The 26,107-nt window shown below is 39.7% G+C and overlaps 1 protein-coding gene across 1 annotated transcript in view; it reads left to right on the plus strand.

Annotated features, from left to right (window-relative positions):
- The window catches only part of LOC141085354 (uncharacterized), a 33,500-nt gene extending 9,170 nt beyond the window's left edge, over positions 1-24,330 (plus strand). The window contains exons 3-7 of the mRNA XM_073570641.1: positions 2,431-2,580; positions 7,094-7,234; positions 7,509-7,640; positions 17,500-17,652; positions 17,773-24,330. Coding sequence (XP_073426742.1) covers positions 2,431-2,580; positions 7,094-7,234; positions 7,509-7,640; positions 17,500-17,652; positions 17,773-23,588 — 6,392 coding nt within the window. The 3' untranslated portion in view covers positions 23,589-24,330. The remainder of the gene's footprint in view (positions 1-2,430; positions 2,581-7,093; positions 7,235-7,508; positions 7,641-17,499; positions 17,653-17,772) is intronic.
- The last annotated feature ends 1,777 nt before the right edge of the window (positions 24,331-26,107 follow it).

The raw sequence follows: 26,107 nt of genomic DNA on the forward strand, positions 1-26,107 counted from the left end.
CTCTCCTGGTTCTCTTCCTACCTTTCTGACCACTCCTTCAGTATTTTGGTCGCTGGCTCCACTTAATCTCCTCTTCCTCTCGCTGTCAGGGTACCTCAGGGCTCAGTCCTTGGCCCCCTTCTCTTTTCTTCTCTCTCTACACGGCCCCAATTGGACAGGCCATCAGCAGATTTGGCTTTCAGTACCATCTTTATGCTGATGACACACAACTGTACATGTCATCCCCCGACCTTACTCCTGCGGTACTACATAATGTCAGTGACTGTCTATCCGCAGTCTCCAACATCATGTCCACTCTCTATCTGAAACTTAACCTCTCAAAAGCTGAACTGCTTCTGCTCCCGCCGTCTACTAACCTCCCTAAATCTGGCAATTCCCTCTCCGTGGGTGGCACCATAATAACACCCCGGCAGCAGGCACGCTGTCTGGGTGTTATGTTTGACACCAATCTCTCCTTCACATCCCATATTCAATCTCTTGCCCGCTCTTGCCGCTTACATCTAAAGAACATCTCTAGAATCCGCCCTTTTCTCACCATGGAAACAACAAAAACCTTCACTGTCGCATTGATCCACTCCCGCCTGGACTACTGCAATGCTCTATTAATTGGCCTCCCCGTTACTCGACTTTCCCCTCTCCAGTCCATACTTAATGCAGCAGCCAGGGTTATCCATCTGGCTAATCGGTACGCAGACGCGTCCGCTCTTCGCCAATTGTTACACTGGTTCCCCATTCACTATAGGATCCAATTCGAAGTACTTGTTCTCACCCACAAAGCTCTCCACAATGCGGCACCTCCCTACATCTACTCCTTCATTTCTGTCTATCGGCCTAACTGACCGCTGCGCTCTGCAAACAACCTTCGACTAACCTCTGCACTGATCCGCACCTCCCACTCCTGACTCCACAATTTCTCCCATGCGGTGCCTATGCTCTAGAATTCTCTACCCCAAGAAATTGGGACTATCCACAATTTACACAGCTTTAGGCGCTCCCTCAAAACGCATTTGTTCAGAGCGGCCTATCACGTTCACTTATCAGTCATTTTATGTGTAAGTGTGCGTGTGTAGCCCATTCACTATCTCAGTCTATCCCTCACTCCCTCAAGATGGCTGGACCATCAATGTAAATACATCATTGTAAATACACACCTGTACTCTGTATCTCCCCCATCTCATTGTAGATTGTAAGCTCTCACAAGCAGGGTTGTCTTATTTCATCTTATTTTGCTTTAATTATTGTATTGTTAATGTTGTTACTTATGACTTGTGTTTCGAAACTGTTAAACTGTAAAGCGCTGCGGAATATGTTGGCGCTATATAAATAAAGATTATTATTATTATTATTATTATTATTATTATTATTTCCCCATCTTGAGCGAAACCTATCTGAATCATTAACTGTCCCTACTCTCATCCCTAGCACAGTATAATATGAAGAACATTAGCACAAGACACATTATGTTATATACAGAGACATATTACTAAAAAACATATACTTTACACAGTATAAACAGTAACCACATATTCACATCGTACCCGGTTTCACTAGGCAGGTATGCTTGGGAATGCAGGGCCCAAAGCAGCCGCCTGCACACCCCTTACACATGGATGGGGCAAAACACAGGGATATTTTGATATTGGGACGGAGGTTCATCTTCCAACAAAAAAATGACCCAAAGCATACTACTAAAGCAACACTTCAGTGGTTTAAGGGGAAACGTCTAAATTATTTGAAGTGACCTAGTCAAAGCCCAGACCTTAATCCTAATTGAGAATCTGTGGTCAGATGTGAAGTTGGCTGTTCACTAGAAGAAATCATCTAACTTGAAGAAGTTGGAGCAGTTTTGCCTTGAGGACTTTGCAAAATCCAAGTGGCAAATGCGTAAAGCTCATAGAGACTTAGTCAAAATGACTTGCAGTTGTAATTGCCACAAAAGGTGTGTCTACAAAGTATTGACTTTAGGAGGTGAATAGCTATGCACATTGACGTATACAGGTATTTTGTCCTGTTTGTTGTTTGCTTCACAGTAAAAAGAAAACCAAAGGTTCACAGTTGTAGACAGTGAAATTCCAGGTTGTGAGGTAATAATACTTTTTCAAGCCACTGTATATTCTCATAAAAATAAATTAAAAGATCTTAAAAATAATTTTTGAGTTCAACCATAAGTTAAATTGTGAAAGTATTTATTCCATCAGGCATCAGGGTGGAGAACAGATTTCACATTCTGAATTGTGGAGCTTCTTTCTTCTATTCTCACTGTTGTACATATTATTTTAGTTGCTAAATGAACCGGAATGGACTACGTATGCTAACTAAACATTGTATCATCGTGATAATAGCCAAAAATGTTGATTTGGAAAATGCAACTGCCTATTCTTCATATCTGTTTTGAATAAGTGATATAACATTTTTTTTTTTTTTACAAAGTTCCTTGTAAGGTGCAGAAAGTTTTTAAGGGCTGCATTAACTCTACTACAAGTTCCCAAAAAATATCAATATCCCCAAATGAGCGGATCACCTTATCCATGCAGCAGAAGTTTTGTGACTCAGATCTTTGCAACACTAAAGAAATCCCAGGTACAGTAGCTGTATATTTTTAGGATATTATGGTCTTGGTGTATTGGGATTTAAGATACGGTAATTAAATATCGAATTAGCTGAATTTATTCCATTGACCAGTTTAAATTGGGGTTCACTTTTGGGTCTTATTTTGTCAACTTGAAAAGTTGGCCATTCGACAACCTACTATTGGGTTCTATGAGCAACAGATGAGTATTTTTCAAAATGGTGGATACCACCAATGAGGATACGACCAAACCTCAACATTGAAGAGACCACAGTCAACGCAACTATTTTACAATGCATGTGACAGAATATATATTTTGGAAATCACTGGAGGTTACTGTATGCATAATTTTTCCAAGATGACTTTATGAGCAGTTAATTAAAGACTGAATGCAAAAGTCTTGGGGGGGTAAATTGATTAAAGTATTTACGTTAGTTTTCTGGAATAAAACACCAAAAAATTGAAAAAATTTTAAAAACCTGGCAACTTTTGGAATTTTCAAATTGGGCAGAGCATGGGCTGGATGGGACGTGATGGCACCCTTACGTCAAATTCATCAAAAGTTTCTTAACTACTGCCAGAAATATTACTCTAGTACCTGACAAAGGTGCAGAGCTCAAAATACTCCAGATACAGTATAATTAGGTGGGCAGTGCTTCTTAATAAATTGAGTGCATTTTTTTTCCATTATGCCCTTCATTAAGACTGGCGGGTACAACACTAGTCTTAATAAATCGGCACCAGCATTCTTGACTATGAATGATGGTGTTTTTTGTGAGGAATCATGGTTGGTTATGGAAAACACAAACAAGCTGATACATTCAATCCAATATAAGCAGCTCAATGAAACCACCAACCCTATACAACCAAGCCAGTATAACCAACTAAACAATGCAACCAAGCTGATACAATCAAGCCAATATTACCAACTCAATGATACAACCAAGTCTATACAACCAAGCCAATATCACCAACGAAACAATACATCCTAATCAATATATAACCAACTCACAATATAACTAAGCTGATTCAACCAAGCCAATATAACCAACTCAACTATGCAACCAAGCTGATATAACCAAGTCAATATAACCAACTCAATGATACAACCAAGTAGAGTCAAACAAGCCAATATAAACAACTCAATAATACAAGTAAATCCATTCAACCAAGCCAATATCATCAACTCAATAATACTACCAAGCCAATGTTACCAACTCAACAATGCAACTAAGCTGATACAACCAAGCCAATGCAACCAGCTCAGCGATACAACCAAGTTGATACAACCAAACCAATATAGCCAACTCAACAATACAACCAAGCTAATATATAACCAACTGATACAATGAAGCCAATATAACCAACTCAATTATATAATTAAGCCGATCTTCTTTTGTTCAAGGCTTCTTAACACAGGTTAATTCAATCTGTATGGGAATGAAGAATCATATCTTGACAATAGCATATCCCTTGTTAACACAGGGAAGTGTGCTGATGACAAAAATAATTTTTAGGCCTGCATAAATTATCCATACAGCCGACAAATAAGCATTTAAATTGAATCTTGGCTGATTGCTGTTATATTTATGTAACAAATGGAAGTGGAGGCACAGATGGTGAAGTGCACATTCATTTACAGTCATATGTAAAAGTTTGGGCACCCCTATTAATGTTAACCTTTTTTCTTTATAACAATTTTGGTTTTTGCAACAGCTATTTCAGTTTCATATATCTAATAACTGATGGACTCAGTTATATTTCTGGATTCAAATGAGGTTTATTGTGCTAACAGAAAATGTGCAATCTGCATTTTAACAAAATTTGACCGGTGCAAAAGTGTGGGCACCTCAACATAAAAGTGACATTAATATTTCGTAGATCCTCCTTTTGCAAAAATAACAGCCTCTAGTCGCTTCCTGTAGCTATTAATGAGTTCTTGGATCCTGGATAAAGGTATTTGTGGCCATTCCTGTTTACAAAACAATTCCAGTTCAGTTAAGTTTGATGGTCGCCAAGCATGGACAGCCCGCTTCAAATCATCCCACAGGTGTTCAATGATATTCAGGTCTGGGGACTGGGATGAACATTCCAGAACATTGTAATTGTTCCTCTGCATGAATGCCTGAGTAGATTTGGAGCGGTGTTTTGGATCATTGTCTTGCTGAAATATCCATCCCCTGCGTAACTTCAACTTCGTCACTGATCCTTGCACATTATTGTCAAGAATCTGCTGATACTGAGTTGAATCCATGCGACCCTTAACTTTAACAAGATTCCCGTTGCCGGCATTGGCCGCACAGCCCCAAAGCATGATGGAACCTCCACCAAATTTTACTGTGGGTAGCAAGTGTTTTTCTTCGAATGCTGTGTTTTTAGCCTCCATGCATAATGCCTTTTTGTATGACCAAACAACTCAATCTTTATTTCATCAGTCCACAGGACCTTCTTCCAAAATGTAACTGGCTTGTCCAAATGTGCTTTTGCATACCTCAGGCGACTCTGTTTGTGGCGTGCTTGCAGAAACGGCTTCTTTCGCATCACTCTCCCATACAGCTTCTCCTTGTGCAAAGTGCGCTGTATTGTTGACCGATGCACAGTGACACCATCTGCAGCAAGATGATGCTGCAGGTCTTTGGAGGTGGTTTGTGGATTGTCCTTGACTGTTCTCACCATTCTTCTTCTCTGCCTTTCTGATATTTTTCTTGGCCTGCCACTTCTGGGCTTAACAAGAACTGTACCTGTGTTCTTCCATTTCCTTACTATGTTCCTCACAGTGGAAACTGACAGGTTAAATCTCTGAGACAACTTTTTGTATCCTTCCCCTGAAAAGCTATGTTGAATAATCTTTGTTTTCAGATCATTTGAGAGTTGTTTTGAGGAGCCCATGATGCCACTCTTCATAGGAGAATCAAATAGGAGAACTACTTGCAAGTGGCCACCTTAAATACCTTTTCTCATGATTTGATACACCTAGCTATGAAGTTCAAAGCTCAATGAGGTTACAAAACCAATTTAGTGCTTCAGGAAGTCAGTAAAAAGTAGTTAGGAGTGTTCAAATCAAGAAAATGATAAGGGTGCCCATACTTTTGCACCGGTCAAATTTTGTTAAAATGCAGATTGCACATTTTCTGTTAGTACAATAAACCTCATTTGAATCCAGAAATATAACTGAGTCCATCAGTTATTAGATATATGAAACTGAAATAGCTGTTGCAAAAACCAAAATTATTATAAAGAAAAAAGGTTAACATCAATAGGGGTGCCCAAACTTTTACATATGACTGTATTGCTATTTTTGTTGAACCACGGGACCACGGTTCGGGGGGGCTGAGAAGGGGGCATGACTATGCAAGTTCTGTTCACCTGTCATAAGACCCCTCAAACAGGATCAGAATGGAGTGACTGAGGGAAACAGGTGCTACCTCCAGTTAGACCCCAGACGCGTGGAAACTGGCCCAGTGGAACTGGTGCACAGACAGGGATAACAAGAAGCGTAGAACTTGACAGGCGAGAAGCGGCAGGATGGGGCGGAGCTGGCTTAGGCAGAGCTGACGTTGTCATGGGTAACAGAGAGAAGGACGGCTGAGCAGGATGGTACTTGCACAGGCAGCACTGGTATCATCCCGGGTGTGGAATAGCAAGCCGCTGATAGTCTAGGAAGACAAACAGTATTAGCAGGATACTGGCGGGACACTGGAAAAGCACAACTGGTCACAGGCTCGTCAGAACACTAAACCGGAACTGGCAACAGGAAAAACTTGTTGCTCCGGCGCCCTCTCTACAGCAGAGGGGCCAGAAATATCACACAGAAGAATACCATTGGTTAACAACATTTTTAAAAAATGCGCACTGTCTCTTTAAGAGACCGGGAGCGAGCGTGACCTAAGCTCATACTCGGGGATGTGCTGGCCATGCACCAGGAAGCAGGAGCAGGGGAGAGAGCCGAGGCAGGGAGGCAGGGAGCAGACTGAGAGCGGGGACCCCGACCGGGAGCGAGCGCGACCTAAGCCTCATACCCGGGTTGTGCTGGCCATGCACCAGGAAGCAGGAGCAGGGGAGAGAGCCGAGGCAGGGAGCAGACTGAGAGCGGGGACCCTGATGGGGGCCCTGCGGAGATACAGGCGCCACAGCGACAATTATTTGACAATTATCAGGCTATGAAAAAAGGCATTAGCTTAACTCACCATCTTGTATCCCAATAAGATCATGGGTTTCCAAGCTTCCTAGAGAAGTTTTGTTTCACAGAAATTGGACTGGCTAATTTGCAATTAAATAGTCCCTAGGAGTTTGTTTGATCCTATCACAGTTATTGCCATAATATTGGAAAAAATGGATTCAGTGGGTTTTTTTGCCAATTTTCAAATTTTGGTTTAGTTTTGGTTTGTAAATTTTTCCTAAATCAGATTGACAAGGTCTGCAAGAGCTTGTCAAAGCATACTGGTTATGAGATAACATGGTGGTTCAGGTAGGAATGAATTATTATTATTTTGTCAGCTTTCACTATCATTTTATTATTTTCAGGTCCTAACAAAACTCAAAATGATCTCTACTGTCATTCGTGTATATCTCCTGAAACTACCTGCAACAGTGATACAATGAAGACAATGCGATGCATGGGAGAACAGAAACAGTGTGTAGATATGAAGGTCGTAGGTTCCTTTGGTGAGTAGATGGATAACGGGAAGGGTTGTATGTGACAAGTACGCACAGGTAAAATATATTTTTATTGATGAAAATGACTTATGATCAGTAAAAAAAATTGCTTGCAATCAATCAATACTGCTCGGTCAACAAAAATGATATTATTCATAAGGAACTCACAAGTTTTGACAAAACAAATTTACTACAAAACTTACAAAATTGCATAAAAATATTGAGTATTAATTTTTAGCACTTTTTACCCCTAACACCATTTTCTTTTCTTATCTATCTAAAGGTGACATAGCAGATGTCAACTTAAAAGGTTGTGGAGAGATTCCATCTTGTACCCAGAAATTGGCTTTCTCCAGTCAAACATCTTCTGTGTCTGTCCAGTGCTGTAACGAAAACTTTTGCAACAGTGGCACAGGTAATAAAACAATTCCCAACAAGAGGAAAAATAGGGTATAAAATATCAAAATAAAAAATCTAGTGATTTACAGACGAAAATATGTCAACCCCAAAATCCACATAAAATGGACTAAAATTGTATACTCCAAATATACATGACAATACACAGAAAGAATTGGAGTTCCATACAAATATTAATAAAAAATATATATCACTTTTATTATTTATGATGTAATAAAAGTGATATATATTTTTTATTAATATTTGTATGGAACTCCAATTCTTTCTGTGTAGTGGCACAGGTAATGTCCCATGTAGAAGACAAAGGGTTTTAAGGAACCTTTTGATCAGTAATAATCAAGTAGGCAAACTTTAGGAAGTAAGTGGTCCAGTCTAGAAAAACTCCAGTCCCGGCTGAAACCCTGCCTTCAGCTTAGAAATGACATATTGTCCATGGTTTTAAGCTTTCATAAAGTTGGTATAGTTAACCTTTTAAAGACCTGGTGATTTTTATTTTTTATGTTTACATTTTGTCTTCACCTTTTTACTAGAGTCATAACTTTTTTTTTATGAGGACATGTTTATTGCAGGATGAGGTGTAGTTTTAGACACCATGTACTAGAAACAAACAAAAAATCCTAAGATGGATGAAATGGGGAAAAAATTGCGAGTCAACCATTTTTTTTTGGAGGGGAGGGTTTGTATATACAATGTTCATTGTGTAGTAAAAATGACCAGTATGATTCTCCAGGACAGTATAATAATGGTGATAGTTTTTTTGTTTAAGCGGTGAAAAAACTTAAGATATTTGTAAAACATAGTTTTGATTTGTGCCAAAATTTTCCGAGACCTATAACATTTTTTTTTTTTTTAATCAATAAAGCTGTTTTAGGCCTCCTTTACACATCCTGGTGATTCGTGTACAGGAAAACCAGTACTGTGAGATTCATGGTCCTTGTCCATGTGCCTTCCGTATGTATGTATGTGACATCTGTGGGGCATCCGTATATCATTTGTTGCAGTGTGTCACATCCGTTTGCCATCTGTGTGCCTTCCTTGTGTCCGTATGACACAAACTGGCACCTGGGAAAAGCAGTACAGTTCGTGCTCATTCCAGGTGCTGGCTGATTAAGGCAGCTCTCATCATTTTTGCCAGGTCTCTTGAGATCAGAGCGACCAGGTGACAATGATGGAAGTTGTACTGTAGTTAGCACCTGCTTTGTATATCTTGTGCAAAATTAAGAATTAAATAAAAAAATGGTGTGGACTTCTGCACAATTTTCATAACCAGCAGAGGGAAAGCCCATGGCTGGAGGCTGATGATAATATCCAGGGACAAGGGATAATACTCCATAAAGTTCCCAGGCTATTAATATCAGCTCATAACTGTTGCTTACCCTTTGCTGTTGATTTACTGGGGTACCCCAGGAAAGAAATGACATAGGGTCCCCCTATAAATTCAAACCAGCAAACCCCTGGGGTTAGGAATGGAGATGCATCAATAAGACTCCCCCATTACTAACCCCATAGTAAGTTTGGAAATAAATATACAGCAAGAATAAAATCCTTTATTTGGAATTAATAATATAAACATTTATTCAAAAATAAGAAACAAAATTATACTCAACTTACGCCCATTCCATTGAAGCCCTTGTCCTCTGTAATAGACAGAAAACAATAAACAATAAACAACCATAATACTCACTTTACACCTAATCCATTGAAGTCCTTGTACGCTGTAAAATAAATAAATAAATAAATATCCTTATCCCTCACCTGTCCGAAGTGAAGATTACCAATACTGTCCCACACCATAATCCATGTCTGCGATATCAGGTTTACAACCTGAACAGTGGCATGTTGCGACCATCAAGGCTGAAAACCAGGAGACAATGAGGTGCTGCGAGCCTGGCTTCAGTGACGAGCGGTAACGTTATAGAGGTCACCACCGTGTACTGAAGGTGTAATCCCAGGCTCACTTTACTGTCAGCCGGGATGATGAACTACGGTGACATCAATGAGATCACCTTGAGCACCATGAGAATTTTCTTTTTTTTTGGTTAATTTTTTTTGTCCCTTTAAGAGACTTTAGCCTGCGATCATCTGATCACTTATAACACGGCGTCGCAGTGTGTAGAAAAAATCGAGGTCTCACATGAAGTGTAATTCACTGAAAAAAGGGCTAATAATCGATAAAAACTTTAGTGAAAGAGAAATAGCAGCCATACTTGCAATACCATGTCCAGACTCAAATGCACAAGCAGGATGCGGGAGGTACTCAATGATAAGGAAATACCAAAGATGAATGAACTACCCAGAAAGTATTTTAAGAAATTTATAAATCTTTATTCTTACAATAATTAAAAACACATAAAAAAGGGAGAATTTGTAGACAGAATAACTGAGCCATCTTAGTTACATATCTAGTAAGTATAATAATTCAGCTCCCAAGTTAAATGAGGAAACCCAATACTATAGACCAGAGACACTACAGATGTCATACAATACTAAAATTGATATTTAGAGAATCTTGCCCCTTCGCACATTTTTTGTATATGTAAATCCAGATAATTCAATAGCATTAGTACAGATAACATTGTATTACAAATATCGAGAATAATAATATCACCTAGTGAGTGGAAACAAAATCACATGTAAACCAAAGACTAAGTAGCCAGGGAAGTTATAAAAAAGTAATGACGCTAGAACCTCACATGAGGATTAAATAGTAGTGGATCCAGTATTTGGTAATCCCAAACAGCTATAAAGCTGCAAGTAAAAAAGATTAATAGTCAATTCATAACCCAAAGATAATCTCTGCAGGCATAAAGTCAAGGTTTAGTTAAATGAAATGTAAGCAGTAAATAACTTAAATGGAAGTACCAATTAAGATTCCCTAATAGTAACTAAAAGAGAAGGAAGCAAGAGAATAATAAATTTTATAAAAACTAAGAGTAAGTTTACCATTGATACCTTTAACGCGTGTTTCACCATTTGGCTTCTTGAGGAACACTGATAAAGCCGGGGGTAGCACAGGGGAAAATATTGAAAACAACCACTTACCAACCAACCAAATATCCGTGGGGTAGCTGCCTAGTATTCTAATTGCACAAAGGTCTGCATAGGACATCATTCACACCATTACGTAAGATGCGTCTCTATCCGCATAGCAGCTTATTACCAATGCCCCTCCTATTACATCTAGCAGGCTTCCAAAACCTATGACATCTTTATTTTTCCTTCAATAAAGCTGGGTAAGGGCCATTTTTCGGGTCCTATGCTGACAATTTTATTGCCACCAATTTGGGGAATATTCAACATTTTTATAGTGTTTTATTGTATTTTTCTTTTGGATGTTTGGTTACCAAAAAAACACTATTCTTGTGTTTTGATTTCCATTACCAAATGTATTAACTAATTTATATCTTGACAACCTCACCTTTTATATATGTAATACTAAATATGTTCTTTTTTACTTTTTATAGTTTATTTGTTGTCCAAAGTTTTATGTTTTAATTTTTTTAATGTGTTTTTTAATTTTATGTTTTACTTATTTTTTTGTAGTCCCTTGAGAGAACTTTAGCATATGATCATCTGATCACTTATAACATGGATGTCACAGTATATAGAGAAAATCGAGGTCTCCCTTGAAGCGAAGCCTGTTGCTGACCTTTGCAGCAGTAGAAAGATGATTTCAACGGGAGCATTTAGAAGGCATCAATTGGGGGCGATCAGAGCAGCGGCAGCCATTCCATTTTAATGCCGATGTCAGAGAATTATATACCGTATATACTTATGTATAAGCCGACCCGTGTATAAGCTGACCCCCCCCCCTAATTTTGCCACAAAAAACTGGGAAAGCTTATTGACTTGCGTATAAGCCTAGGGTGGAAAATGCAGCAGCTACTGGTAAATTTCAAAAATAAAAATAAATACCAATAAAAGTAAAATTAATTGACACATCAGTAGGTTAAATGTTTTTGAATATCCATATTGAATCAGGAGTCCCATAAAATGCTCCATACAGTTCATGATGACCCCATAAGATGCTCCATACAAAATGCACCCCCTATAATTCTACACAAAGGTTAATAATGCCCCCATAAGATGTTCCATAGAATAATATGCCCTATATGCTGCTCCGTAGAATAATATGCCCCATGTGCTGCTCCATAAAGGTTATGACCCCATAAGATGCTCCATAGATTATGCCCCCATAAGACGCTCCATAGATTATGCCCCATAAGATGCTCCATAGATTATTCCCCCATAAAATGCTCCATAGATTATGCCCCCATAAGATGCTTCATAGATTATACCCCAATAAGATGCTCCATAGATTATGCCCCCATAAGATGCTCCATAGATTATTCACCCATAAAATGCTCCATAGATTATGCCCCCATAAGATGCTTCATAGATTATACCCCAATAACATGCTCCATAGATTAAGCCCCCATAAGATGCTCCATAGATTATGCCCCAATAAGATGCTCCATAGATTATGCCCCCATACAATTCTCCATAGATTATGCCCCTTATGATGCTTATGATGCTCCATAGATTATGCCCTGCCCCATATGCTGCTCCATAGACAATGCCCCCATATGCTGCCCCATAGAATTTGCCCCATATGCTGCGCCCATAAGATGCTCCATATATTATGCCACCATATGCTGCCCCATAGACTATGCCCCCATATGCTGCCCCATAAGATGCTCCATATATTGTGCCCCCATATGCTGCCCCATAGATTATACCCCCATATGCTGCTCCATAGACTATGCCCGCATATTCTGCCCCACAGAATATGCCCCTATATGCTGCCCCCATAAGATGTTCCATATATTATGCCCCCATATGCTGATGCTGCCCCATAGACTATGCTCCCATATGCTGCCCCCATAAGATGCTCCATATATTATGCCCCATATGCTGCCCCAGAGAATATGTCCCCATATGCTGCCCCCATAAGATGCTCCATATATTATGCCCCCATATGCTGCCCCATAGAATATGCCTCCATATGCTGCTTCATTTATTAAGCCCCATATGCTGCCCCCATAAGATGCTCCATATATTATGCCCGCATATGCTGCCCCATAGAATATGCTCCCATATGCTGCCCCATAAAATATGCCCCCATATGCTGCTCCATAGAATATGCCCCCATATGCTGCCCCATAGAATATGACCCCATATGCTGCCTCATAAGGTGCTCCATATATTATGCCGCCATATGCTGCTGCAAAAAAATGCCATACTCACCTCTCCTGCTCAGGACCCGGCACATGAGATATTCACCTGTCCCGGGTCCATCGCTTCTCACCGCTGTTTGCCCTTCCTGTGTTAGTGACTGTTCAGCCAGCAGAGGGCGCAGCATGCACTAACCACATCATCTCGCCCTCTGCTGCCTAAACGTCACTAACACAGGACGCAGCAAGACAGCGGTGAGCAGCGATGGACCCGGGACAGGTGAATATCGCTATACTTTCCCCCTCCTGGCGCGGTCTCTGCAGCCCCGCTTCTCCACGGTCTCCCTTCCTGCCTTCAATGGTCACGTGATACCGCTCATTACACTCATGAAGGGAGACCATGGAGAAGCGGAGGGGCTGCAGAGACCCTCCAGGAGTGGGTAAGTATGATCTCTGACACCCCCGCTCCCCTGCAGACCCTCAGGTATATGATTTGTGTATAAGCCGAGAGGGGGACTTTCAGCCCCCAAAAAATGGGCTGAAAATCTCGTCTTATACACGAGTATATATGGTAGTTAGTAGCATTGATCAAATCTCAGCTCAGGTCACTGCTGCTTAACACAGATGCCACCTATTTGATATTAGCAAAAACATAGCATAGAAAATAGCCTCACCACACCTTGTCTAATGACTAATGCGCTAGCAGGATGCAGCAGGCTCCCAAAGATAAAGGCTGGAGCAGCGCAGGTGCCCACCACTGATGAGAACAGCCACCCTATCACTATAGCAGTGATGATGAAGGTGTTAGCTGCCTAGTGGAAAAAAGCACACAGATGGAGCTTGTAACCAATACCTCATTGAATGCATTTATTATATGCATTTTTTTCTATATTTTTATTGCACTTTTTATCATTTTTTGCAGGATGTAGCTGGGCTCCTTTTTGATGGCTGTTTTTTCTGTGTGATGCATATACAGTCATGGCCAAAAGTATTGACACCCCTGCAATTCTGTCAGATAATACTCAGTTTCTTCCTGAAAATGATTGCAAACACAAATTCTTTGGTATTATTATCTTCATTTAATTTGTCTTAAATGAAAAAACACAAAAAGAATTGTCCTAAAGCCAAATTGGATATAATTCCATACCAAACATAAAAAAGAGGGTGGACAAAAGTATTGGCACTGTTCGAAAAATCATGTGATGATTCTCTAATTTGTGTAATTAACAGCACCTATAACTTACCTGTGGCACCTAACAGGTGTTGGCAATAACTAAATCACACTTGCAGCCAGTTGACATGGATTAAAGTTGACTCAACCTCTGTCCTGTGTCCTTGTGTGTACCACATTGAGCACGGAGAAAAGAAAGAAGACCAAAGAACTGTCTGAGGACTTGAGAAACCAAATTGTGAGGAAGCATGAGCAATCTCAAGGCTACAAGTCCATCTCCAAAGATCTGAATGTTTCTGTGTCTACCGTGTGCAGTGTCATCGAGAAGTTTAAAGCCCATGGCACTGTGGCTAGCCTCCCTAGATGTGGCCGGAAAAGAAAAATTGACAAGAGATTTCAATGCAAGATTGTGCGGATGTTGGATAAAGAACCTCCACTAACATCCAAACAAGTTCAAGCTGCACTGCAGTCCGAGGGTACAACGGTGTCAATCCGTACTATCCGTCGGCATCTGAATGAAAAGGGACTGTATGGTAGGAGACCCAGGAAGACTCCACTTCTTACCCCGAGACATAAAAAAGCCAGGCTGGATTTTGCCAAAACTTACCTGAAAAAGCCTAAAACATTTTGGAAGAATGTTCTCTGGTCAGATGAGACAAAAGTAGAGCTTTTAGGGCAGAAGCATCAGCATAGAGTTTACAGGAGAAAAAAGAGGCATTCAAAGAAAAGTACACGGTCCCTACAGTCAAACATGGCGGAGGTTCCCTGATGTTTTGGGGTTGCTTTGCTGCCTCTGGCACTGGACTGCTTGACCGTGTGCATGGCATTATGAAGTCAGAAGACTACCAACAAATTTTGCAGCATAATTTAGGGCCCAGTGTGAGAAAGCTGGGTCTACCTCAGAGGTCATGGGTCTTCCAGCAGGACAATAACCCAAAACACACTTCAAAAAGCACTAGAAAATGGTTTGAGAGAAAGCACTGGAGACTTCTAAGGTGGCCAGCAATGAGTCCAGACCTGAATCCCATAGAACACCTGTGGAGAGATCTAAAAATGGCAGTTTGGAGAAGGCACCCTTCAAATATCAGGGACCTGGAGTAGTTTGCCAAAGAAGAATGGTCTAAAATTCCAGCAGAGCATTGTAAGAAACTCATTGATGGTTACTGGAAGCGGTTGGTCACAGTTATTTTGGCTAAAGGTTGTGCAACCAAGTATTAGGCTGAAGGTGCCAATACTTTTGGCCGGCCCATTTTTGGAGTTTTGTGTGAAATAATCAATGTTTTGCTTTTTGCTTCATTCTCTTTTGTGTTTTTTCATTTAAGACAAATTAAATGAAGATAATAATACCAAAGAATTTGTGTTTGCAATCATTTTCAGGAAGAAACTGAATATTATCTGACAGAATTGCAGGGGTGTCAATACTTTTGGCCATGACTGTATAGTGCTGAACAGCCCATTTTCCATTATAGGTGTTTTAAAATAGGCTATCATCCAGACACTGTGCATCGCACTTTCCTGTGTGACTTATGTCCTAAGCAAGCCCCATCTGTGTGCTTTTTTCCACTAGGCAGCTAACACCTAATGGAACTAGAGTTGGTACAAAGGAGGGCAACAAAATTAATAAAGGAGATGGGGGAACTACAATACCAGAGAGATTAGCAAAATTAGGATTATTTAGTCTAGAAAAAACTTGACTGAGGGGCGATCTAATAACCATGTATAAGTATATAAGGGGACAATACAAATATCTCTCCAAGGATCTGTTTATACCAAGGAAGGTGACGGTCACAAGGGGGCATTCTCTGCGTCTGGAGGAGAGAAGGTTTTTCCACCAACATAGAAGAGGATTCTTTACTGTTAGGGCAGTGAGAATCTGGAATTCCCTGCCTGAGGAGGTGGTGATGGTGAACTCAGTCGAAGGGTTCAAGAGAGGCCTGGATGTCTTCCTGGAGCGTAACAATATTGTATCTTACAGTTATTGTTACGTTCTTTAGAAGGACGTAGATCTGGGGATTTATTCTGACAGAATTTTATAGGCTGAACTGGATGGACTAATGTCTTTTTTCGGCCTTACTAACTATGTTACTATGTTACCTTCATCATCACTGCTATAGTGATAGGGTGGCTGTTCTCATCAGTGGTGGGCACCTGCGCTGCTCCAGCCTTTATCTTTTGGGAGCCTGCTGCATCCTGCTAGTGCATTAGTCATTAGACAAGGTTTGGTGAGGCTATTTTCTATGAGGTGTTTTTGCTAAAATTTACAGAATTTTTAAGTTCTTTTTTCCCTGTCTGTGAACTTTCTATTCGATATTAGCAAGCATCTACCGTTAGTGGAAAGGGATCAGATCCTGAGCCCTCTCCACACAGGAGACCCCTTAATGATCAATTTTTCATTAAGAAGAGAAAATCAAATATGGTGAGTTTCTCAATAACCTACTACTAAAATTATTAAAAAAAAATATTGTTGTGTGGAGAATATGCAATGTTCTTCAGGATTTTCTTTGAAGGCTCTTTATTTCAAGCAAACTAAGGAAAACTAGAATCTTTAGAGTTGTTGGAGATTGGATCGGGCGCATAAGGGTTTTTTTTTTGCAAATTTGGATGTTTTTATGTTATACCATTGGTTGACTTTTTATGGACTGTAAAATTCCATAAAACTCTTGAAACTGAGTTTTTAAAGGGAACCTGTCACCTCGTTTGTCAGCTATAAGCTGCGACCACTGCCTTTCGGGCTTGTCTACAACATTCTAGAATGCTGTAGACAAGCCCCCGATCTAACCTGAAAGATAAGAAAAACAAGTTTTATTATACTCACCCGGGGGTCCGGTCCGATGGGCACCGCAGGTCTGGCGCCTCCCATCTTCATGCGATGTCGTCATCTTCCTTACTTTGTGTCGTGGCTCCTATGCAGTTGTACTGATCTGCCCTGTTGAGGGCAGAGCCAAGTACTGCAGTGCGCAGGTGCTGGGAAAGGTCAGAGACACCCAGCGCCTGCGCACTGCAGTACTTGGCTCTGCCCTCAACAGGGCAGATCAATACAACTGCACAGTAGCCACAACATGAAGCAAGGAAGATGACAACATCATATGAAGATGGGAGGCACCGGACCCGGACCTGTGACACCCATCGGACGGGACCGCCCCCGGGTGAGTATAATAAAATTTGTTTTTATTCTCTTTCAGGTTAGATCAGGGGCTTGTCTACAGCATTATAGAATGCTGTAGATAAGCCTGAAAGGCAGTGGCTGCAGCTTATTGCTGAAAAACGAGGTGACAGGTTCCCTTTAGGTTTAACATGGGATGGACCAACCATAACGGCATTGATGGCCTCCTGATTCAGTTAGAATTCAAGTAGATGGAGTCACCAAGTGTCCTTGAACATAATATTTGTAACACAAAATAGAAAATCGTCAAATAAATGGTTCACGTCTAATAGACTTTTGAGGTATGAAAGCCATATATGAAAATAATACAGTACAATTCAGATACTAATTCAGTATGTCTTCTGTGTAGATTCTGGGTCTGAGGACAAAACACCCAATGGACTACAATGCTACAGCTGTAATACACTTGATGGATCAAGTTGCTCAACTGAGTCAGTAGTCAAAGCCCAATGCTATGGAGCCCTAACTTCTTGCTTAGAAATTGAAGGAACATTTGTGAAAGGTAACTAGATAGCTCTCTAACTATGATTGCAATCTTCTAACATTCACAGAAGGTGGAGCTGATAACTAGACGTCCTCATGCTGTGATTTCTGCTCAGTTATTGCTCTGTTTTTTTCCTAGATGGACAAACTTTACCCACTGTGATCAAAGGTTGTGCTACACCATCGATATGCGATGTACCTATCCTACCCCTGTTACAAAAGTTGGGCACCCCAACTGTAAAGTGCTGCAACGGAAGTCTCTGCAATAGTCAATATTCTGAGAGCGGTCTTCAAGCCAGTGGCTATTTGCCCGTGGGAAATACATCTCCAGGAACAGGTATCCAAAACCAACCTTCTACTGACGCTACTTCTGGAGGCAACCCAGTAAAAACAGAACAACACGCCGTTACCAATTATGGCACCGGTTCACACAATAATAATGGCTATACTAAACACTATTTTAACTCCTATGAAGGGTTAAGCAATTCTGGTTCGGTATATGGCCCGAATATACCAACCCAAGTTCACCAAGGTACCACATACAATGGCTTATCTGTAGGGAACCCAAATTTAGTTTTTGGCAGTAATAACTTCCCAAATGGTGATGAAACTACAGACAACGATAGCATCTTAATTGATAATGAAAGTAACACTGTTTCCAGTCCTATTAATTATTCACCAGGGCAAACCTATGACAGTATGTTATCACCAGGATCATCAGTTGTATTGAACCCTAATTATAGTATCAATGATGGTAGCTCCATCCCGGATGCACCCCCAACTTTTCCTGATTTCACCAGTTATGGGGAGGACATTTTTTTTCCCAACTCAAATTCTGACAATGGCATGAACTTCCCATATAATAATGAATATAACAGTTATGACAATGGTGGTTTCACAGAAATAGCTTACACAGACATAGACTTCCCAAATAGTAATGACTTTAGCAACTATGAGAGCGCCGGCTTCACGGATGTAGTTTACACAGACTTAGACTGGAATGAGGATCCATCCAATTCTCCCACAGTGGCTCCAGATAGCGCAGGGCCTAATAGTCATGATTCTATTGGTAGCTCTGCCTATAATCCAAATGCCATTTTATCAGCTAATAACAATGAGACCGGTGGATACTCAGCTAATACAGCGAATATTGATAGTAATGTGAATGTACAAGGAAATAATGTCAACGTGCAAAATCTGACATCCACAACACCAATGACCCACAATTCTGATATCAATCTGCACATTTCAGGATATGTCACTAACATTTATAATATGGATACTGGTAACAATAATGCCTCTAGAAATAATATCTCTAGTCCTATTCATTATTCATCAGGTGAAAATAATCTCAGTGTATTATCACCCGGACCATCAACAGTTGGAAGAGAAGATGCACCAAACTCTAACTATAGTAACAGTGATGGTAGCTCTATCCTGGACACACCCCCAACTTTTCCTGATTTTGTCAATTATGAGGAGGATAGTTTTTTCCCCAGCGCAAATGCAGACAATGATATAAACTTCCCATATAATAATGAAAATAACAGCTATGACAATGGTGGCTTCACAGAAATAGCTTATACAGACATAGACTTCCCAAATAGTGACGACTTTGGCAACTATGAGAGTGCCGGTTTCACGGATGTAGTTTACACAGACTTAGGCTCGAATGAGGATCCATCCAATTCTCCCACAGTGGCACCAAATAGTGTAGGTCCTAATAGTCATGATTCTATTGGTAGTTCTGCCTCCAATCCAAATGACATTTTATTAGTTAGCAACGAGACCGGTGGATACTCAACAAACACAGTGAATAATGGTAGTAATGGGAATATTCCAAGAAATAACAGTAACATGCAGAATCTGACATCCACAACACCAAAACCTCACAATTATGATTCTAATGAGCAAATGTCAACATATGGAAATAATATACATAATTTTGGTACTGCTAATAATAACAGTTCTGAAAATAATATCTCTAGTCCAATTCATTATTCATCAGGGGAAAACAATCTGAGTGTATCATCAACAGGATCATCAGCACTTGGAGGAGATGTTCTAGCAAACATTAATAACAATAGTACAAGTGATGGTAGCTCAATTCCAGATGCGAACCCAACGTTTCCAGATTTTAGCAATTATGGAGAGGACAGTTTTTTTTCCAACTCAAACTTTGATAATATGAACTTCCCAGATAATAATGAATATAACAGCTATGACAATGGTGGCTTCACAGAAATAGCTTACACAGACATAGACTTCCCAAATAGTAACGACTTTGGCAACTATGAAAGTGCCGGTTTCACAGATGTAGTTTACACAGACTTAGACTGGAATGAGGATCCATCCAATTCTCCCACAATGACACCAGATAGTGTAGGTCCTAATAGTCATGATTCTATTGGCAATTCTGCCTCCAATCCAAATTACATTTTATTAGTTAGCAACGAGACTGGTGGATACTCAACAAATACAGTTAATAATGGTAGTAATGTGAATGTGCAAGGAAATAGCAGTGTGCAGAATCTGACATCCACAACACCAAAACCTCACAATTTTGATTCTAATCAGCAAATTTCAGGATATGGAACTAACATGCATAATATTGATACCTCTAATAATAACGGTTCTGAAAGTAATGTCTCTAGTCCAATTCATTATTCATCAGGGCAAAGCAATCTAAGTCTGTCATCAACAGGATCATCAACACTTGGAGGATATGTTCTATCAAACTATAATGACAGTAGTACCAGTGATGATAGCTCCATCCTGGACGCACCCCCAACATTTCCAGATTTTAGCAATTATGGGGAGGACAATTTTTTTCCCAACTCAAATTCTGACAATGATATGAACTTCCCATATAATAATGAATATAACAGCTATGACAATGGTGGCTTTACAGAAATAGCTTACACAGACGTAGACTTCCCAAATAGTAATGACTTTAGCAACTATGAGAGTGCCGGCTTCACGGATGTAGTTTACACAGACTTAGACTGGAATAACAATCAGTTCAATTCTCCCACAGTGGCTCCAGGTAGTGAAGGCCCGAATAGTCATGATTCTGTTGGAAATCCTGGTGGTGATACCAGTAATGCCTATAAGCCAAATACCATTTTATTAGCTAGCAACGAGACCAATGGGTACTCATCTAATGCAGTGAATGTTGGTAGTAATGTTAATATTACAGGAAATAGCAGTAATGTGCAGAATCTTAACCTCACAACACCAAAACCTCACAATTCTGATTCTAATCAGCAAATTTCAGGATATGGAACTAATACGAATAATATTGATACTGATAATAATAACGGTTCTGAAAATAATATCTCTAGTGTAATTCATTATTCATCAGAGGGAAACTATGTCAGTGTATCAGGATCATCAACACTTGGAGGAGATGTTCTATCAAACTATAATAATAATAGTACCAGTGATGGTAGCTCCATCCCGGACGCACCCCCAACATTTCCAGATTTTAGCAATTATGGGGAAGACAGTTTTTATCCCAACTCAAATTCTGACAATGATGTGAATTTCCCAAATAATAATGAATATAGCAGCTATGATAATGGTGGTTTCACAGAAATAGCTTACACAGACGTAAATTTCCCAAATAGTAATGACTTTGGTGCTGGCTTCACGGATGTAGTTTACCCAACTGTAGACTGGAATGAGGATCCATCCAATTCTCCCACGGTGGCTACAAGTAGTGTAGGGCCTAATAATCATGATATTGTTGGTAATTCTGGTAGTGATACCAGTAGTTCCTATAATCTAAATACAATTCCATTGACTGGCAACAATGATACCGGTGGACACTCAGCTGACACTGTCAAAACAAAGACCCATAATTCTGGTATTAAGAAGCACATTTCAGGGCATGGTGCTAACATTTATAATATGGATATTTCTAACAATAATGGTTCTGGAAATTATATCTCTTCATCAGGAAACAACACAGCAGGAAGTGGAAACAGCTCTATTGCCGGCAGTTCTGGGTCCTCTTCACTTGCGTACATCAATTCAGGAAATGGAACTGGAATAACTAATGAATGGAACAACAGCAATAATTATTCCCACCACAATAATGCAATCCCTGTAGGGTATACCAATATCCATGGAAATAGCTACTCCTCACCTATTAACAGCAGTTCTAGTAATGGGACGCAGATAAATTTTGCGTGGCTCGACACTGTGGTGTACTATAATTCTGGAGATAATGACTCATCAGTCTCCTATGCTGGGCTTGGTGGGATGAATGGATGGAGCAATAGTTCTAACTCTAATATGACAGAACATGTGGGGTATATAAATATTCCTGGAAATAATAGCTCAACTACTTCCTACACGAGTACTGGTAATGGAACAGGAATTGCCAATGACTTTAGTAATAGCAATAACTCTAAACCTAATATATCAGTGCTAGGGGGATATACTAATATGTCTGGCAGCAATGACTCTTCAACATCTTATGGCAGTTCTGGTAATTGGACTGGGATTATTAATAGTAATGGCTCTAACCATAGTATGGGGGTACCTGAAGGGTATGCCAATGTCCCTGGAGGTAATGGCTCTTCAACCTCTTATGCCAGTCCTGGACATGGAACTGAGTTTAGCAATGACAACAGTTCTTCAAATTATAGTATGTTGGTACCAGGGGCTAATGGCAACTTCCCTGGAAGTAATGATTCCTCAACATCTTATACCAGTTCTAGCAATGGAACTGGAATGACCAATGAATGGATCAACAGCAATGGTTCCTATCATAATATGGCATCACCAGGTGGAAATTATGGGTCTTTCAATAGCAATGGCAGTAGCCATTTTTCTGATAGCAACCATAGCTCTAACTTTATGATTCCAAACAATGGACCTCCTTCCGGAAATGGCAGCAACTATGGTGGTCCATGGGACAGTATGGAATCTTATCTAAACCATATATCCTCATGGGAAAATAACAATGGGTCACACCCAAACATTAGCTCTTGGATGCATGAGTTTGTACCGGGAGGATCTAGCTATAGCAATAAAACAGGTTGGATTTTTGGCAGTAACTATGATCCAAATATGATGAACAGCAATAATGATTCTTCCAGCTATTACAATAATATCCAAAATTTTCTTTCAAAATTGAATGGATCTATCCATAGCAATGACAGCCAAAAAATCAATGAATGGATCCAAAACAATAGTTTTTTCTCATATTTGATGCCCCCAAGTATTAATAATGGCTCTGGGTATAATGTAAATTCCATGTTTAATAGATCTTTAAGTGACTATTTTAAAAGTCTAGGCATTTCATGGAACAACAGTAATATTCCCAACATACCTTCTATGTTCCCAAGTGGTAATAATGAGCCTTTCAATATTAGTAATATTGGCAGTGGATGGAGCAATATTATGTATAATCCAAATGTAAAAAACCCACATGCAAATAGTACAGGACCAATTCCTTACAACATTGGATCTTATGGCAATATTCAAATTCCAAACTTTATATCTCCAGGTTCTCCAAATAATGGTTCTACTAACACAAATGGCATGATCCCTGGGGGATATAGTAATGGTTACAACAATGGCAATGAACATGGCTCATATGTAATTCCCTCTGGTGGAAGCAACCCTGGTGCTGGAAATAACATGGGCCATGAAAACATAAACAACGGTAGCCATAACTCAAATATGATGGTGCCTGGAGTAGGTAGTGGTGGATCATCCAATGGTGGTGCCAGTGCAGATGGTAATGTCTACAATACAAATTTGTCTGGCCATAACACAGACGTGCTGATTCCAGGAAGAAGTACAAATGATTCGACCAGTGATGGTGCTAGCAATGGATCTGGAAGTAAAAACGGTACCACGTTCAATAGTGCGACCACTGTGTGGACAAAATCGGGGCACTTTGTCATCTTCTCAGCCTTGGCACTGCTCGTACTGAACTGAACGCAGATCTCACTAAATACAGGGCAAGGGCCGAGTGTGCTAGTTCTCTGTTTTTATAACTTATTGTGTCTTTAATATGTTCATTACATGTATGTTTGCAATTATTATATGATCCATTTTTCTAGACTACCTTTGTTGCTTTGATGGATATCATCATATTTTATTGTCTTGGAACTGGAAAAAACATATTTCCCCTAGAAAAATACTAATATACAGATGTGCCCTTTTTCACCTTTCTTCTTGGCTCAATATATCCAAAGATGAGTGGCATAAGATAATCAGCTTTGGAAGAAAAAAAAACTATTTCAGAGGACATACTGTAATTATGGTATATATGTTTGTTTGTGATCACAAAGTGGTTGTGATGTGATGTGTTTTGCTAAAATGTTGTGATAATGTATTGAATTTGTAATATGATAAAGTTTTGATCATAGCAGCATTCGGGGAAATGTAAGAGTAGACACATGTGTGCAAAACATATGCAAAACCCTAAAATGCACAAAATTCATAAGAAACCATATGTGCTACCATCGCATCCTCTTCTGGAATTACTTATCTGTTGGAAGAACCTAACTCACCTTCATGTCAAGCCTAAAACCTTTATTTTGGCATCTAATGCTTTAACTCCAAGTTCATATGTGATGTAAAAAAATATTATATATTTTGGATACATGAAATAAAATAAATGATTATGACTTTTTGAAATAATAAAATTTGAAAATAAATAAAAAAAAAAAAAATCTTGGTGTCTTATTTGTTTTTGGAAAATGTAAAACTAGGATCCCAGGACTGAAGAAAACAACCTTGTTGATCAGCTGGCAGTTGTTTTGCTAGAAGCCACATTGGTTTGTATCTGTAGTTTGGCCAAATGTGATAAGAAATTGAGTCCAACTCAACATTTTAAGCAGACAAAATAATAAATTTTAGAGTTAGTCCGAATTGACTTTCAGGAACCTATCCATTGATCACATCGGTAATCTGTGGCCATTAGGTGGGGGCCTTGAGAACCTGCTCTTACCTATGGCAACTTTGGTTCTAATTTTGATTAACCAATGTGGTGTGATGTCAAAACACAACGTTGATGTAGCACTAGGCCAGCTAGGCAAGAGAAAAGCCAAGGATGTCATCAGGTTAGAAAAGTTCTGAGGGCTCTCGTCCATCGGCTACAGATTTATAGGAGGCACACATACTTATTTAATCAGTGCAGAGTCCAAGAAGCAGATGCAGGAGGAATATCTTAGTCTGCCCATTAATTGTTCTTTGCAATTCTTCTAGTACTTCCTGCTAGGAGAACAATCTGTCTCATCTACTATCCCAAAATTTTCAGTCACAAAATAAAGAAAAATTTAAACGAAAAATATACACACTTCTTATGAAGTACACATCAGAATCCATTGATGATGTAAGGTTTATTAATAAGGAAACATTTTGTGCTGCTCATTTCAAGGCAAAAGGATAGAAAGATTTCATAGTAGTCATACAATAAAATGATATACTGTGTCACAAGGTGAATTCATGTGAATAACATGATATATGCAGTGGATACGGAAAGTATTCAGACCCCTTTAAATTTTTCACTCTTTGTTTCATTGCAGCCATTTGGTAAATTCAAAAAAGTTAATTTTTTTTCTCATTATGTACACTCTGCACCCCATCTTGACTGAAAAAACAGAAATGTTGAAATTTTTGCAAATTTATTAACAAAGAAAAACTGAAATATCACACGGTCATAAGTATTCAGACCCTTTGCTCAGACACTCATATTTAAGTCACATGCTGTCCATTTCCTTGTGCTCTTCCTTGAGAAGGTTCTATTCCTTCATTGGAGTACAGCTGTGTTTAATCAAACTGATAGGACTTGATTTGTAAACGCACACACCTGTCTATACAAGAGCTCACAGTGCATGTTAGACCAAATGTGAATCATGAGGTCAAAGGAACTGGCCAAGGAGCTCAGAGATAGACTTGTGGCAAGGCATAGATCTGGCCAAGGTTACAAAAGAATTTCTGCAGTACTCAAGGTTCCTAAGAGCACAGTGGCCTCCATAATCCTTAAATGGAAGAAGTTTGGGACCACCAAAAGTCTTATTAGACCTGGCCATCAAGTCCAGCTGAGCAATCGTTGGAGAAGAGCCTTGGTGAGAGAGGAAAAGAAGAAACCTGATATCACTGTGGTTGAGCTCCACAGATGTAGTAGGAAGATGGGAGAAAGTTCCACAAAGTCAACTATCACTGCAGCCCTCCACCAGTCAGGCCTTTATGGCAGAGTGGCCCGACGGAAGCATTTCCTCAGTTCAAGACATATGCCTTTCCTCAGTGCAAGCCCGCATAGAGTTTGCTAAAAACACATGAAGGACCACACTATGAGAAATAAGATTCTCTGGTCTGATGAGACGAAGATTGAACTTTTTGGTGATAATTCCAAGAGGTGTGTGGAGAAAACCAGGAACTGCACATCACCTGCTCAATACAATCTCAACAGTGAAACATGGTGGTGGCAGCAACATGCTATGGAGGTG

This window comes from Dendrobates tinctorius, unplaced genomic scaffold (assembly GCF_039654945.1).
Source record: "Dendrobates tinctorius isolate UK_male_01 unplaced genomic scaffold, ASM3965494v1 ptg000028l, whole genome shotgun sequence".
NCBI classification, from domain to species: domain Eukaryota; kingdom Metazoa; phylum Chordata; class Amphibia; order Anura; family Dendrobatidae; genus Dendrobates; species Dendrobates tinctorius.